This window comes from Euprymna scolopes, chromosome 30, assembly GCF_053919585.1.
Source record: "Euprymna scolopes isolate OS-2025 chromosome 30, ASM5391958v1, whole genome shotgun sequence".
In the NCBI taxonomy this organism is placed as follows: Eukaryota; Metazoa; Mollusca; class Cephalopoda; order Sepiida; family Sepiolidae; genus Euprymna; species Euprymna scolopes.
This window is the reverse complement of record NC_136511.1, coordinates 94,574,693-94,590,843: the sequence shown is the minus strand read 5'-3', so window position 1 is coordinate 94,590,843 and position 16,151 is coordinate 94,574,693. Positions and strand designations below refer to the sequence as shown.

General features: G+C 44.4%; 1 protein-coding gene across 5 annotated transcripts in view; it reads left to right on the top strand.

The window, feature by feature from the left end:
* LOC145254893 (sodium-independent sulfate anion transporter-like) overlaps positions 1-16,151 on the top strand; it is a 635,989-nt gene that overhangs the window by 576,969 nt on the left and 42,869 nt on the right. Inside the window, exon 19 of one of the 5 annotated variants that reach the window (XM_080113817.1) lies at positions 11,764-12,978. The exons of the other annotated variants lie outside the window; for them this stretch is intronic. Coding sequence (XP_079969943.1) covers positions 11,764-11,883 — 120 coding nt within the window. The 3' untranslated portion in view covers positions 11,884-12,978. Of the gene's footprint in view, positions 1-11,763; positions 12,979-16,151 lie in introns of those variants that run through there. 5 annotated transcript variants of the gene reach the window in all.

The following is a 16,151-nucleotide window of genomic DNA, read 5'->3' as shown; positions in this document are numbered from 1 at the left end:
CCTGTTGAAAAGTGATCACAGACCACTGGTATTTATTTTTAACCCAAGAAAAAGAACTACCGAAAGTTATGTCCAGAATATTACATTGGGCGATCAAACTGATGGCATTCGACTTTGACATTGAGTATGTTAAAGGGAATACTATACCGCACGTTGATGCATTATCTAGATTGAGGTTTTATAGAGAGGATAAGGACAAAAACGACGAGGAATTTGAAGACATTCCTTCAACTTGTAGAAACCGATTTAATATCTGTAGATAAAATGGCTACTGAAACTACAAATGACCCAGTGTTAAACAGAATAGTATTGAGGATAAAAGAGAATCGCTGGAGAAATTGTTCAATGGCTGAAAGACCATTCAAAGAAATAAGACATAAACTGACTATAGAAAACGGGGTAATATGTAATGGAGACTTGGGAGTTCTCTCAGAAACACAGAGGAGACAGGTTATAAAAAGTGTACATGATGATGTACATTGTGGAGTAGCAGCTGTAGAAAATGTGTAAGGAAAGTCCTTTAAAATTACTGCGCCCTCTGCAGATGTATAAGGAAAATCCTTTAAAAGTACTGTGCCCTCTGTAGATGTGTAATGTTGCAGCAACGTAAAGCAATTCAATAACCAGTAAACACCGGTTCTGCACGGAATCCAACTAGCAAGGTACCTAGATGGACGCGAACGGTTACTCAGAACGGACCCAACAATCGGTTACTCAGAACGGTCCCAACAACGGTAAGATATGCTCACACCCACACGGCACGAGAAGCAACAGCAACACGATTCCCGACCAAGTCAATCATGGCTCTCCCAACGTCTTTCAATCAATCAATCGCTTTTATGGCCGTTGCAGGCCGGCTAAATTTGCATATTGCGAGAATTCATGTGACTTTGCGAGATATCATCCTTTACAAAAGACGGCGGCCGGCATCTTGATCTTTTTTTCTCTATTTTCGGTCGGCGACGCCGAGCCGGCCCCGAGGTAAGTCTTTCCTTTTCATCCGTCTCTCTTACGCACCCACACAACACACAAACACGCGGGCGCTTGTCTCCTGGATGCACATTACACTCCCCCCTGATCTGATGAGGGGGGCCTTTTAGTGCGTGTGCTTCTGCGAAGAGGTACATTCACTGGTTCAGATTCGGGCTCTAGATCTGGTTCTGCCTCATCAGACGAAGTATCACTATCAATCTCTGGAGGGGACTCACTGAATCCGTTTATCGGCAGCTCATCACTGGACGCTTCACTGCTTTCTTCTGTAGTTGTGTGATGCGCCTCGGTAGCTGGGCGAAGATCTCGCACATGTCGTGGGGTTCCATCGACCAACACAGACTGCTGGCTAATCACTCCGGATATTTGTCCTCGCTTAAACTTGTCGGTGCACCAATTTCCTGGGAGACGCACCCACACTGGATCTCCCACTTCATATCTGTTACATGTTCCCTTGTCGGCTGGCTGCGTAGTGTTGATTCCCTTCACTCCAACTCGGTATGTGTAAATAGCATTCGCAGGTGCGGTTGAAGGAGACGTCCCGTCCTTTGGCGTAATGTTATACCAATATGTGACTTTCGTAATAGTACATCGCTTCTTGGCAGCAATTCTTTTGATGCTGCGATGGCTTCTTTCAGCAATGCCATTTCCTGACGGCACATGCGCACATCGCAACCGTAGTCGGACGCCCTACTCATCTAACAACTGTCGGACTTGCTGGCTACAAAACGCTGCATCATTGTCAGTCAGGAGCTCTTCCGGCGCACCTCGCTCAGAAAAAATGGATGATAGGTGGCGAACAACATTTGCCGAATCCTGTCTGGTCATCTGCCGCCACACCGCAAATCTTGTAGGCCCGCAATCAATGAGAGTTAGAAAGGGGTTGCCACTGTAATGGGTGATATCCATGGCCAGCCGCTGCCACACACCCTCAACTTCCAATCGACCCTTCTGCCATCGCTCTGGTGCCGGATCAATAGACTGGCAAGCCTCACAATTTCTGATGATCCGTCTGACATCCATCTTGGTCACTGCTGGGTATACACGCCTCACAAAATAAAGGGTCCTCTTGATACCCGGATGTCCGCTCTGTGCATGAATTTTTTGTATTTGACATGGGTCGATTGCAACTGCACAAGATCGAGTAGTAATCTCCATTCCCATCTTCGCGGCTTGATACCATTTGTGAGGTACTCGGGTCAGTTGGTCAGCACGATTACAATGTGATGGCACCAGAGTGACGCTCAGTGATAGCCCATACTCAGATACCAGGTTTTTTAGCATGTCTAGCCTTCTCCGTATTAACATTTCACTTGCTGCCTTGGTACGGATTCGTGTCCGTCCTGAAAGTGTGTCAGACACCTAGTGGTAGACACAGAGAGAATCTGTGTACAAGGTCAACTTCTTAGACTGCCACTGCAGGGCCAGATTTATCCCCTTTACAACGGCGTCCAGCTCTGCCAGGTTGATATGCTGAGAATCTGTTACGGGCCGCAGCCAACATGCATCTTCGAACACGTTTCCTCCTTGCTCCAATGATACTCCCAACGCCAAAGAACTGGCATCAACCCACACACCTACGTTGTCTCCGTTAACACACCACCGCCCACAGGCAGGGTCCTTCTTGTTCACTCTCTCCAGTGTCTCTTTAATCATCAGAGTTAGTAGGACATCATTGGATATGTCATCCCAACCCGTGGTTGTTAAATTTGCTCTGCGTTTAATTACACCAACAGCTGCGCGGAGCCAACCACAGGCCGGTAGGTGACCAACAAGTTTTCCACACCAAGAAAAAACGGTCCGCCTTGTAACGATGTTGGGGATGCTTGGAATTTCGCTGCCACGCCTCCATTGTAGGGTGCCATCTTCCTCATAAACATCCAATCCCAATACACATGCTTCTTCCCTCAAACGTTCGGGATTCTGGCATTCCAGACCAAACTGAGCCAACTTTTCTTCGACACACGACGCAGACTGTACATCTTCATTGACGTATACGTCATCAATGTAAGCTGACGTTAAGTCCCTCATGGGCTTTTCTTGGGACAATACTGTGTTGACAATAGTCTTCATAATCTGTGATGCCACATTTAGGCCAAAGTCGAGGCGTGTAAGGCAGTACCTCTGCCCCTGGAACCAAACTGTCTGGAATGGCCACAACGTCTCATCAACTCGCACCTGTAAACAGGCTTTTCGCAAATCCAATATCGAGACATTAGTGCCTTTCTGACGCCATTCCCTCAACTTGCTGGCGCATACATCAGCATCAGCAGTGTAGGCTTCAATATGCTTGTTAAGCTCCCTATAGTCCAGCACTGGCCGTACTTTCGACTTGTTATGCTGGACTACTGCTATCAAGGGTATTAGACCCTTGGGAGGCCCAAGCTTGTCCTCAGGGTAGGGGATTAACCAGCCATCTTGGATCCACACCTTTAGTTCCCTTTTGTATTTTGCTCGGGCCTCACTTGGTATAGGGTACTCTGCAACCCCATTCTTGAGTTTAGTTGGTGCCCTTCCCTCGGTCCACTTCCAAGATGCAATCCAGGCCCTCTTGCGAGAGTCGTAGTCCACTGTAAAATCCGGCCGATCGATGTGGAGCGCTGCACACACTGGGGCCTCCAAGAATCGCACTTTTCCATCCTGATGAATTGCGACTCCCCCCCCCCAGCGCCTTGATGGCATCGTATCCGAGCAACAGGTCAAACCCCAGGAGATTTCCTTGGGTCACAAGCACATTGATCTTAGTGGCTGCACCGGTGTCCGTGTAGACCTCGACAGTTCCAGCTCCACAGCATGTCTGGGTCTCGCCTCCTATCGTGGTGACTTTGATCTTTCTCTTAGTTCAACTTGGACACAGCCTGGCGCTCACTATAGTATGCAAACAGCCTGAGTCGAGAAGTGCTGAGCAGGGTATCCTGTTTACGTAGACGGTCATCACTGGTTGCGCCTTGTTCAAATTTTGCTCGGGGAGCAGGGCGGCGCTGACGTCCTCTCCCCTGATACGTTTCCCGCACAGTTTTGGGCTAGATGCCCCAAACCGCCACAATTAAAACAGCTGTTAGTGCAATTCCTTGCAAAATGTCCGCGTCGGCCGCAGCGAAAATATTTCCCATTGCTTGCAGGGTTCTGATTCGGAATCTCCCGAGCGCCAATCTGGCCTGTCTGTGTCACCATCACAACTGGTTCCCCCAGGTCCTCCTCATCTTTGATGATGGCTCGAGCACGTTCCATCAAGTGTTCCATGGGCGTTGTTGAAACGCTGGTTGAGGCTCTCAATAGCTGCTTCACCCGAGTGGGAAGGCCCGCCACAAACGCGTATGCGAGCGTCCGCTCCGACACCCCTCCACCGAATAGGACTGCGAGTTTCTTTAGCTCTGCGAAGAAAACGTCTACGCTTTCCTCCGGTAGAAGTTTTCGGGAAGCAAATTTTTCATAGGCCGTACAAGGATCCATGGCGAATGTCTTGTACAGCGCAGCTTTAATTGCGATGACATCTCCCTTTTCAGCAACACTGAGTTGCGGATACACACTCAAGACACTCCCAGCCAATCTCAGAGGAATCACAGTGTGTACCTTTTTTACCTCACAAAGGTCGCACATCAGCTCCACCCTTTCAACCCAGTCGACAATGGACATGGACCCGTCAAACTCGGGCATGAGCTTTAAGTCGAATTTCGACTCGGTCATAGTCCTAGAGGGCAAATAGCCGAAATAGCTTGTAGAAAATGTGTAAGGAAAGTCCTTTAAAATTACTGCACCCTCTGTAGATGTATAAGGAAAATCCTTTAAAAGTACTGTGCCCTCTGTAGATGTGTAATGTTGCAGCAACGTAAAGCAATTCAATAACCAGTAAACACTGGTTCTGCACGGAATCCAACTAGCAAGGTACCTAGATGGATGCGAACGGTTACTCAGAACGGACCCAACAATCGGTTACTCAGAACGGTCCCAACAACGGTAAGATATGCTCACACCCACATGGCATGAGAAGCAACAGCAACACGATTCCCGACCAAGTCAATCATCGCTCTCCCAACATCTTTCAATCATCCGCTTTTATGGCCGTTGCAGGCCGGCTAAATTTGCATATTGCGAGAATTCATGTGACTTTGCGAGATATCATCCTTTACAAAAGACGGCAGCCGCCATCTTGATCTTTCTTTCTCTATTTTCGGTCGGCGACGCCGAGCCGGCCCCGAGGTAAGTCTTTCCTTTTCATCCGTCTCTCTTACGCACCCACACAACACACAAACACGCGGGCGCTTGTCTCCTGGATGCACATTACAGCAGCTACGCAAAGAAGATTAAAATTGGATGCATGGTGGCTGGGGTACTCAAGAGACGTAGAGGACTACATAAAAAGATGCACAAAATGCACAGAACTCAGGAATTTCAAACAAAAGAAAATACATGTGTGGCCCCGAGAAGCAGAACCGTGGAGCAGAGTACACATGGATCATGCCTATGTCAATGAGATGGGACTATTATTAATATTAGTAGACACATATTCAGGTTGGCCTGAAGTGGTGAGAGTGCCTGATAAAAAAAGTACCACCATAAAACAAATATTAAGAATAATATTTTTGAGAAATGGGATACTGAGAACATTGGTGACGGATAACGCGCTAGAATTTGCGGATGCTGATTTGCATGAATGGTTAAGAAAAATAGGATGCAGACCTTACAAGACCCCTCCCTACCACCCTCAAAGTAACGGGATAATGGAAAGGATGGTGCAGATGGTAAAGAAGGGCATGCGTGCAACAGAAGGAAAAAATCGCTGCTTTCCTACCAAGATTATTACTAAGTTACAGAACAATTCCGTATGCAGGCAGGCCAGAAAATCCATCTGCCTTAATGGGCAGACAATTAAGGTCCCCTTCAACTATGTCATATGCCACAAATCAAAAGATGTGGTACGAAAGAAATAGGAATATGGAAGCTGAGACAGGAGAATTTATTATGCAGAAAGGGCATAATACTGCAATATTAAATAAAGAAAATGGAAACAGTGTTCTAGCTCATGCTGACCAAATAAGATCCCAAAGAGAATAATTGAATGAGGAAATGCCTTCCTAGCTGCCCATTATTGGTATAACAGAACAGTTACTGCAGAATGATACTGCAGAGGAAGAAGTAGAGAGAGACGAGGTAGAAGAGGAAGAAGTAGAATGGGACAGGGCAGAAGAGGAAGATCAGAATATGCAGGAGGAACACTGCGATTATAGGGAAAGATGTGATAGATCCAGATCTCCAAGGGAAAGGGGAGAGATAAAGGAAGATGTTCAGAAGGGCACGAGAAGAAGTACAAGTGTAGCAGACACAAATAGACCCCTTTTCTTCTCGCGCATTCGCTTCCTCTGAGTGAGTGATGCGGCCTTAAACTGTCCAATCTGAGGACTTGCACATGAATATGAATTAACCCCTAGGGACCAGACAGCTTCCGGTCCCAGAAGAAAACTCTCGCTCTTACGCTACCAGCCTTCGACGGTGCTAGACGTCTGTTCGCTTCGCTGCCCCTACTAAAAGTATTGACGACAGCCACTGGCTGTAACTACCTCGTAAGGTAGTGGAGACCCGACTCTACTTTCTTCCTTCCTTTCTTTCTAAAGTACGCTTTGCGAATAAACCTTTCCCTTGTTAAGTTGAAGAAGTTGTTTGTCATTGTTCATAGAATTGTGTTATTTTATTTTAGGGAAATTCCCTAAAATGGTGACTCCGTCGTGATAACATATTTCCGAACAGACACTTCTTTCGCATTTTAACAGGGTAAGGCGCGCATTTTAAAAACCAGCACATGGTTTCCGACCACCCACATAAACAGACAACGGATTCGGGAGCACGTTTAAAACTTAAAAAAAAAAACAACAGAAAAGACGTTATTTCCCTCTCTTCCTTATTGTTTTTTTTTCCGTTATAAATATATATATATATATATATATATATATATTTTATAAACTAAGGAGCATACAAAAAAAAAAAAAAAACTGCCATTTTACACTGACGAGTGAAAACAGCCTTTAAATGTCGCTTACTCATCACTTGAGAATTTTCTAGAACACTGTTCTAACTCTGGACATTCTTTTCGCTGAAAAGAAAGACTGAACATCCTCGTCAAACACGGTAAACAAAAACTAAAGCCGAAACATTTTCAAAGACACGTGTCACACAAAAAAAAGCTGAAAATATTTTAACGGAAACGCATTTCATTTCAAATACATCCCACATTTTCACGGATAATGATAAAACGTTTCAACTGGATACGTTTCCTTGAAACAAAACAAAACAAAGAAAAAACACCTTTTTCTTTCACAACAGCTACACATAAAAAAACGCCAACCTACAAAAAGAGTTGACACTTTCTTGGTGTTCGAAAAATTCTTATACCAAGCTTGAACTGATTCTAATGCTATCTTTTTTCTACTTTGAACATTTCTGCCGTTTTAACGCGCACCGCGCATAAGAAAGAACTCAACACAAAAAAAAAAAGAACTTTCACGAAGTTTTTCCACATTAGCACTCTTCGGCCAAAATGTAAGTACTTAAAGAGTTCATTTATCTTCAGGTTCACACACATTTACAAAAAAAAAAAAACCCATATTGTCCACATTTTTTTTTTTTTTTTTTTCACGGCTCTTCCTTATATAGTTTTTTTTTAGCTTTATTTCATGGTAATTTTGTTTCTTTCTTCTCCTCCCCCGTTAGCCTGTTAAATTTTTTTTTTGTATTGTCTCTGTTTAAAGATTTTCTCCATATTTCTCCTTTCTTCTCCACGTGGTCCATATTCAGCGTCCTTTCAGATTTCGGATAGATTATATATATATATTTTTAAAAAATATTTTGTATCTACTTTCGGTAGTGACGATGACAACGTTGCCTGCCTTCGCCGGTGACGTTCGGGTTTGGTTTGCTCAACTCGAGTCTTATTTTGCGGCGAACAACGTGTCAGAGCAAACGAAGCTGCACATTTTATTCAGTGCCTTCCCCGCGTCATTGACTCCTGCGGTCAAAGATTTAATAACGGACACCCCGTTAAACTCCACTTATGATAGCATAAAACGGGAGGTGCTACTACGGACGTCCGTGTCGGCGGAAAAGCGTTTTCAAACGCTGGTCCATGACGAGCACTTAGGTGACCGCAGGCCGACGGAACTACTCCGTAGAATGAGGGAACTGGCAGAGGACGTCCCTCCTGACAGTGCCTTAATTAAGCAGCTCTTTTTCTCAAGGCTGCCAGCGCAGGTAAACGCCATACTTGCACCAATGTTAGAAAAACACACCGTCGATGTAGTAGCAGCATCGGCGGACAAGGTCATGGACTTTGTGAGGGGGCCTACCACCGTGGCGATTCCACAACAGCCTGCTTAGGTACCCGCGGGCACCGCAAATTTAAGACAGAATGCTACATCGGTGGCTATACTAACGGCCATCGAACGCCTCACTAGAGAGGTGAGCAAGCTCAATATGGGCAGGTCACACTCACCCAGACGCCGCTACAAAAGCCGCTCATCTTCCCCGCACCACCGTCGCCGTGCAAACATGCCGGGACTATGTTTTTATCATAGTCACTATGGCGCTGAAGCATGGAACTGTAAAATGCCCTGCACTTTTAACAACCAGGGAAACTAAATTGTGGAAAGACGAGCACGGCAAACTTTCCACAAAATGCAAATAACCGTGCCTATGTCGTCACTGACGTAAAATCTCAAGCACGTTGCTTGGTAGACACTGGCACTGCTTGTAGCATATGGCCACTTAGGCTACTTAAAGAAAGGCCACCAGTGTCATTGATAACACTGCAAGCGGTGAACCATTCGCCTATCCCCACGTACGGTCAAATTTCACGTTCTCTGGACTTGAATTTGCGGAGAGACTTTACGTGGGTTTTCACCGTAGCAGATCTACCGTACCCCATACTAGGCGTGGATTTCTTGCATAATTTTAATTTAATGGTCAACATGCGCAGACGCCGGCTGATAGACGCTAGCACGGAACTTTCCATCCCTGGCTCGTTATCTAATGCCCCATCTATCAGCCCGGTATTTTTCATTGCCGCTGCGAATGACCCATACCACGAGGTGCTACACTCCTTCCCGGAGTTAACCAATTTAAATTTTGTGGTGAGCAAACGCACGCACACCACAAAACATCACATTGAGACCACAGATGCTCCTGTGTTCTTACGCCCTCGTCGCCTTCCTGTGGATAAACTTAAAGCAGCGAAGACAGAATTTAATCATATGCTACAGTTGGGAATTATACGCCCCTCGTCCAGTCCTTGGGCTTCCCCTCTGCATATGGTCCCAAAACGAGACGGAGATTGGCGTCCGACTGGGGACTATAGACAACTCAATGCCATGACGGTACCTGATCGTTATCCAATCCCGCATATTCAGGACTTTGCTTCCTCTCTGCATGGTTGTAAGACCTTCTCTAAGCTAGATCTGGTTAAGGCTTACCATCAGATTCCGGTGAATCCGGCCGACATACCCAAAACTGCGGTTACAACTCCATTTGGAGCGTTTGAATTTCTGACTATGAATTTCGGCCTACGTAACGCTGCCAGTACTTTTCAGCGCTTTATGGATGAAGTAGTGCGTGATTTAGATTTCGTCTATAACTATATAGACGACATTCTCGTGGCTAGTGCCTCACCTGAGGAACACATCACTCACCTCCGCCTACTTTTTGAACGGTTTCAGCAATACCAAGTGAGGATACACCCTGGTAAATGCGTTTTCGGTGTTACGTCACGAGTTTTCCTGGGCCACATTATCAGCCTAGATGGTATATCTCCGTTGCCGGAAAAGGTGAAGGCTTACAAGACCTTCAATCGCCCACTTCACTTCGCCAACTTAGGCACTTCCTTGGTCTGTTGAATTACTACAGACGCTTTATCCCGCACTGTGCGGATCTCTTAGCTCCTCTTTCCGACCTGTTACGTAACAGGAAGAAAAACGAGCAGATCTCACTTAATGAGATCCAACTTAGAGCATTTGCTGAAGTGAAAAATAAACTAGCGACAACATCTTTGCTGGCACATCCTGTACCCGATGCCCAGTTTTCACTGGTCGTTGATGCATCGGGCACAGCTGTAGGTGCAGTGCTGCAACAGCAGCACCAACAACAGTTACAACCTCTTGCATACTTTTCGCGACAGCTGAAACCGGCTGAACAACGTTACAGCACTTTTGGCCGCGAACTACTGGCAATGTGCCTCACAGTGAAACACTTCCAACATTCACTCGAGGGCCGACAATTTGTGATCTACACTGATCACCGTCCGCTTACATACGCACTGCGTGCTAAGCCGGACAAATATTCTCCCCGCGAAACACGTCATTTGGACTTTGTTTCGCAGTTTACTAGCGATATCCGACATATCGCGGGTGAACAGAACGCAGCAGCAGACGCATTGTCTCGCCTGCCCATTAATTCTCTGTCCTCACCATCGGATATCGATTTGCAACAGATGGCCTTATACCAGCCAAGTCTGGACACGTTGGATCCATCGTCACCTGAATTCGCGACTTGCAAATTTGCATATCAGCCCGTGCCTACTTCTGACACGCAGATCATCTGTGACACCTCAACGGATTCACCTCGGCCATTCGTTCCAACGACCCACCATAGAGTTGTTTTCGACACTCTACACAACCTGGCACACCCCGGACGCAAAGCCACAGTAAAGCTGATTACAGCTAGATTTTTCTGGCCTAACATGAGGCGTGACATCACTGCTTGGTCATGTTCCTGTGTATCCTGCCAAAAGTCAAAGGTGCACGAGCATATCCGCGCACCCCTTGGAACATTCAGCACCCCAGACGCTCAGTTTAGCCATGTTCACATTGACTTGGTTGGACCATGGCCGGTCAGTCAGGGATTCACTTATCTCCTGAGCTGCATAGACCGTTTCACACGGTGGCCAGAAGCCATCCCACTTAGTGACATTTTGGCTGAATCTGTAGCGCGAGCCCTTATATCAGGCTGGATATCGCGTTACGGAGTTCCCACTATGATCACCACTGATTGTGGTGCTCAATTCGAATCCCACCTATTCCGGGAACTGTCCAAGATCCTCGGGATCACTCGCATTCGGACAACAAGCTATCACCCTGCTTCGAATGGGATGATAGAACGCTTCCATCGCCAATTGAAAGCTGCATTACGCGCTTACCCCGACCAACAGCGATGGAGCGAGTACATACCGGTCATCCTTCTTGGCTGTCGGGCATCAATCAAGGAGGACCTGGGATATTCCGTAGCCGAACTGGTCTATGGAGCACCTCTATCGTTGCCAGGTCAGATGCTGACCCTGATAGAGGATATATCAACTGACACAGCTCTGTATGTCAACAGACTACAAGCTTAGCTCAGTAAGCTACCGCCGATGCACCCTAGGGAACAGACCATTAAATCTTTGGTTCCGAAGGACATAGCGACATGGACTCACGTGTTCCTTAGAAAAGACGCAGTAAAAGCCCCCCTAACTCCATCTTACACTGGCCCTTATCGCATGCTTTCATGCACTGACAAAATGTTGATCCTAGACATTAGTGGTAAAAAAGAGACAGTATCGGTAGATAGGGTAAAAAGAGCCTTTCTGGACACATTGACACCTGAGCCACACATTCCTCCAACATACACACAGCATAATCATACACCTGAGGTAAATGCTCCACGTGAGAACAATTATGTGACCACTACCAAAGAGACTATGCAAAACAGTGTATTTCTGTTGAAAAAGAACATTTTTTCTTTTCTCCTTTTCAGAACAGAACATTTTGTGCAAAGATTCCGAAGAACTTCACAGGAAAAATTGAACCACCTGATGTACATGGACGATCTGAAACTTTTTGCAAGTACCGAAAAGGAGCTAGAGACACTAATTAACGCTACCAGGATCTTCAGCCAAGATATCCAAATGGAATTTGGAATGGAAAAATGCCCACAACTAGTTATAAGAAAGGGAAAACTGGAAACGACAGAAGGCATGGAACTACCCAACCAAACAGAAATTAAGGCACTAGGGAAACAAGACTATAAATACTTGGGAATTCTGGAAGCGGACACCATCAGAGCAACAGAAATGAAAGAGAAAGTTGGAAAGGAATACCTCAGGAGAACAAGAAACTCCTGGAAATTAAATAATATTGCAGAAACCTAATAAAAGGTATTAATACATGGGCAGTATCACTAGTAAGATACTCTGGACCGTTTATAGGGTGGACAAAAGAAGAACTGAGACAACGACCAGAAAACCAGGAAACTCATGACCATGCATAATGCACTACACCCAAAGGACGATATTGACAGACTCTACGTGAAAAGGAAAGACGGTGGGAGGGGACTGATCTCTATAGAAGACTGTGTGAAGGACAAAAGGACAAAAGAACTAGAAAAATACATAATGCAAAACACTGAAAGGATAATTAGGCAGCGAGAGACACTGAAAAAAACAAAACAGAAAACAGAGAGACAAACGACGAAACGAGAAAAGAGAAATAGGAAGAAAAACAACTTCACGGAAGATTCATAAGAATGACAAAAGATGAGAATAATGAAGACCCCTGGACATGGATGCGAAAAAGACATGTAAACCGAGAAACTGAATCTCTAATAACTGCAGCACAAGATAACTTGATAAGAACCAACCATATCAAAGCAAGGATCAATAAAACACAAGAAAACAGCAAATGCAGACTCTGTGGACAAAGAGATGAAACAATAAACCATATAGTAAGCAAATGCAGCAAACTTGCCCAAAAGGAATACAAAGGAGTCAGGCATGACCAAGTGGGGAGGGTGGTACACTGGGAATTGTGTAAACGACTGCATTTTGAGCATACAGACAAATGGTACAAGCATAAACCTGCAACAGCACTCGAAAACGAGAACCACAAAATCCTATGAGACATGGACATACAGACGGACAAACCCATCCAAGCAAGAAGACCAGATGTCATAATAATTAACAAGAAAGAAAAATTCTGTCAAATCGTGGACTTTGCAGTCCCAGCTGATCACAAGGTGAGTATGAAAGAAAAGGAGAAACGAAGCAAATACACAGAGCTAGCCAGAGAGTTAAAAGGGATTTGGATGATGAAGAAAATCCAAATAGTACCGATAATAGTAGGAGCACTAGGAACAATTCCGAAAAACTTTGAAAAAAGAATGTCAGAAATTGGAATCAGAGGAATAACTGCAAAAGTACGACTAACGATAATGAAAACGACTGAAATATTAAGGAAAACCCTTGAATGCGGAGAATAATGCAAGACAATATAACGAATAAGCGTTACAGGGAATGAAGAACACCGAAACTGCATATTTACAAATTCTACAACCCCCCATCATGCATCCCCCCCATTGTTTCATCACCGATCCTCCCTCCCAAAAAAAAATGGTACCAAAGGGCCGAGAAGGGTCAATAAGGACTGAAAGACCGAGGAACATGTGCCAACCAGACCTCGGCTGGACAAGCGCAAAGAGAACTGGGGCCTAGGGGAGGCTGAGTGCCACTCAAATTCCAGTATAAACCAATGGCCACTACCAACGATAAATCAATGGTAAGCGGCTGTTGCGATGATGCAAATTCATTTTCAAATGCTATCGAAGGAGGTGGAGAGGGCTGGACGTCTGGGGAGACTTGTTGTCACTCAGCTTCCAGAGAATACCACAGGTTTCCAATCAGGTCGTTTGTTGACTTGTGTGAAAGCTCCATGTGACCAATAATAATTAATAACCCTGATTTTATTTAATAATGTCTCACTATAAAGAGATGGAATTTATTCTACGAGCCACTCCCTCAATTCTGGCTCCAAATTAGGAACTTTAAAATCAAAGGTTTTCCTAAGGATATTGCTAGTACGTACAATAGCAGAGATCTTGAGGCCACTCAACACATTGGGTATTCATATATTTTTTAATGTCCTTCCAGATGACTACCATCAGGATTATTTGGGTTTTAATCCAATGCATATGTTTTACCTCCAAGCCTCATTGCCATCCTTCTCATTCTCTATCACATTCTTATCCCACTGAAAAGTTTACGATTGGCCAACTCATTGTGATCTTTTAAATGACATCTGAGCAATTATGCTCCAATTGTTTGTCATAAAACTTTTCTCCACCATACCTCTACATTGCCATCCTCACTTGTTCTCACTTCATCAGGTAACTACTCAAACCACTTCGCAGCACATTTCTCTCCAAACTTTCTACAAATCTCCCAGTCTACATCCTAGAAGAACTTTCCATGCATCTTCTTTCCACCCAATTCCTCTGCTTTTTTTTCTTTCCATACGTTTCACATACTCAGCATAGATTTCATTCATTTTAACTTCATTAGCGACAACTTTAAACATCAACTCCTTCCTTCTAACAACATACTCCTTCAATGTCTCCTCAGCTTTAACACAATCTTTCACACTTATCAATCCTCTCCCACTATCTTTTCTCTTCTGATACAACTTAGCTATGCTACTCTAATGTGGAATATACCAAACCTTGCCAAAATTTTTCTTGTCTTGATGTCTATAGCAAGCAACTTCTTGTCAAACCATTCCAAAATTTCCACATTATACCTCCAATACTGACAGCCCATATATTCACTGCCTTAATCAGATTTCCTTAGTACAACTTGGATTTTGCAATTAGCTTCACCCTTCTAAGATACTTCTTTCTAATTTTCTCTTTCATCTTCCTGTTCATGATGCATATACCCTCCAATACTCCCAAATACTTATACCCTAATTCTTCTATTCTTTCATAACTTCTCCGTTTGATAACACAATTCTATTCAAATGCACTTTTACTCCCGTTTTCATCACCAACACTGCACACTTACTAATCCCAAATTCCATCCAAATGTCTTCAGATTATGTCCACTTCTTTCTCATTCTTATCAAATACCTTCGAATCATCCATAAACAGTACGTGGTCGAGGCGCCTGCCACCAGACCCAAAGCTATACCCAAGCTTCTCTCTCTCTCTCTTCAAGAGGATGCTCAGTGGCATCATCACCATTACAAAAAGACTATGAAATAATAAATCTCTTTGGAATATGGCCTGTCTAATGCCAACCTCCCCAAATACTTTGCTGTTCGCTGTCAGAACCGTTTTTCATTGAGCCACACTTGTTTCCAGAAATCCCATAATATTTCCAGCAACCTTCATCATCAACAGTGTTTCACAGATTCCTGAGTGAGGGACCATGTTGTATACTCTCCTATAATCAACCCATGCTATACTTCAATTGATCTTCTTCCTCTTCAACATTGTCCTATTAATCATTAGTTGATCCTTGATACCCTTCAATCCATGTGAATACTCTTTCTGTTCATCAGAGAGAGCACCATTGCTCAAAAGATGATCATAAATCTTGTTTACAAAGATTCTGGTTAACAGCTTCCACATTAGTAGACATGCGATTGCTGGCAACCACTGTTTTTCCAGGCTCCTTTCAAATCAATGTTGTTCTTCCCCTAACAAGCCAATCAGAAATGTCCTTCAAATCAACAACCCCTTGCAAGGAAGCAGCTAATGGGGAATGGAGACATTGGAACTGCTTTAACCAGAAACTCCTCACTCCATCTGGACCAGGTGCCTTCTAGTTCGTCATCCTTCAAATGCCAGCCTTCAGGTTGTCAGGGGTTATCACAGTATTCTCCATCTGCTGTATTCGTGAGAGCCTTGCTCTGGCATCTCCCAACCAACTAGTCTTATCATTGTGTCCCATTTTGAAAGACCTAATCCCACTCCAGAACTCCTTAATGTTGTCTGCATTTGGAGTAGTGTTACTTCTAGCTTCCTTTCTACCAATTTATTTTGTATACAGCTGAGACTGATTGTTTCAGAAAAGGTTGTTCTGCCGAAAAGCAACACTTTCCCAACAAAGTTTCTAATTTTTATACCACCAGCACAGACCTTCTTTTTCAATATTACTAGAACTGCCATTGCCTTTTCTTCCATCAAACTATACCTCCTTTCAAGCTCGCTCTTGGTTTTCTGTCCTAATTTATCTTTCTTATCTCTTCAATTGTGCCAATGTCTTTCGGTCCTAATTTATCTTTCTTTCCTCTTCAATTGTGCCAATGTCTTTCTGCTACCGTTTAATACTTTCCTGAAACCTTCTCCGCTATATATGAATCTATCACAGT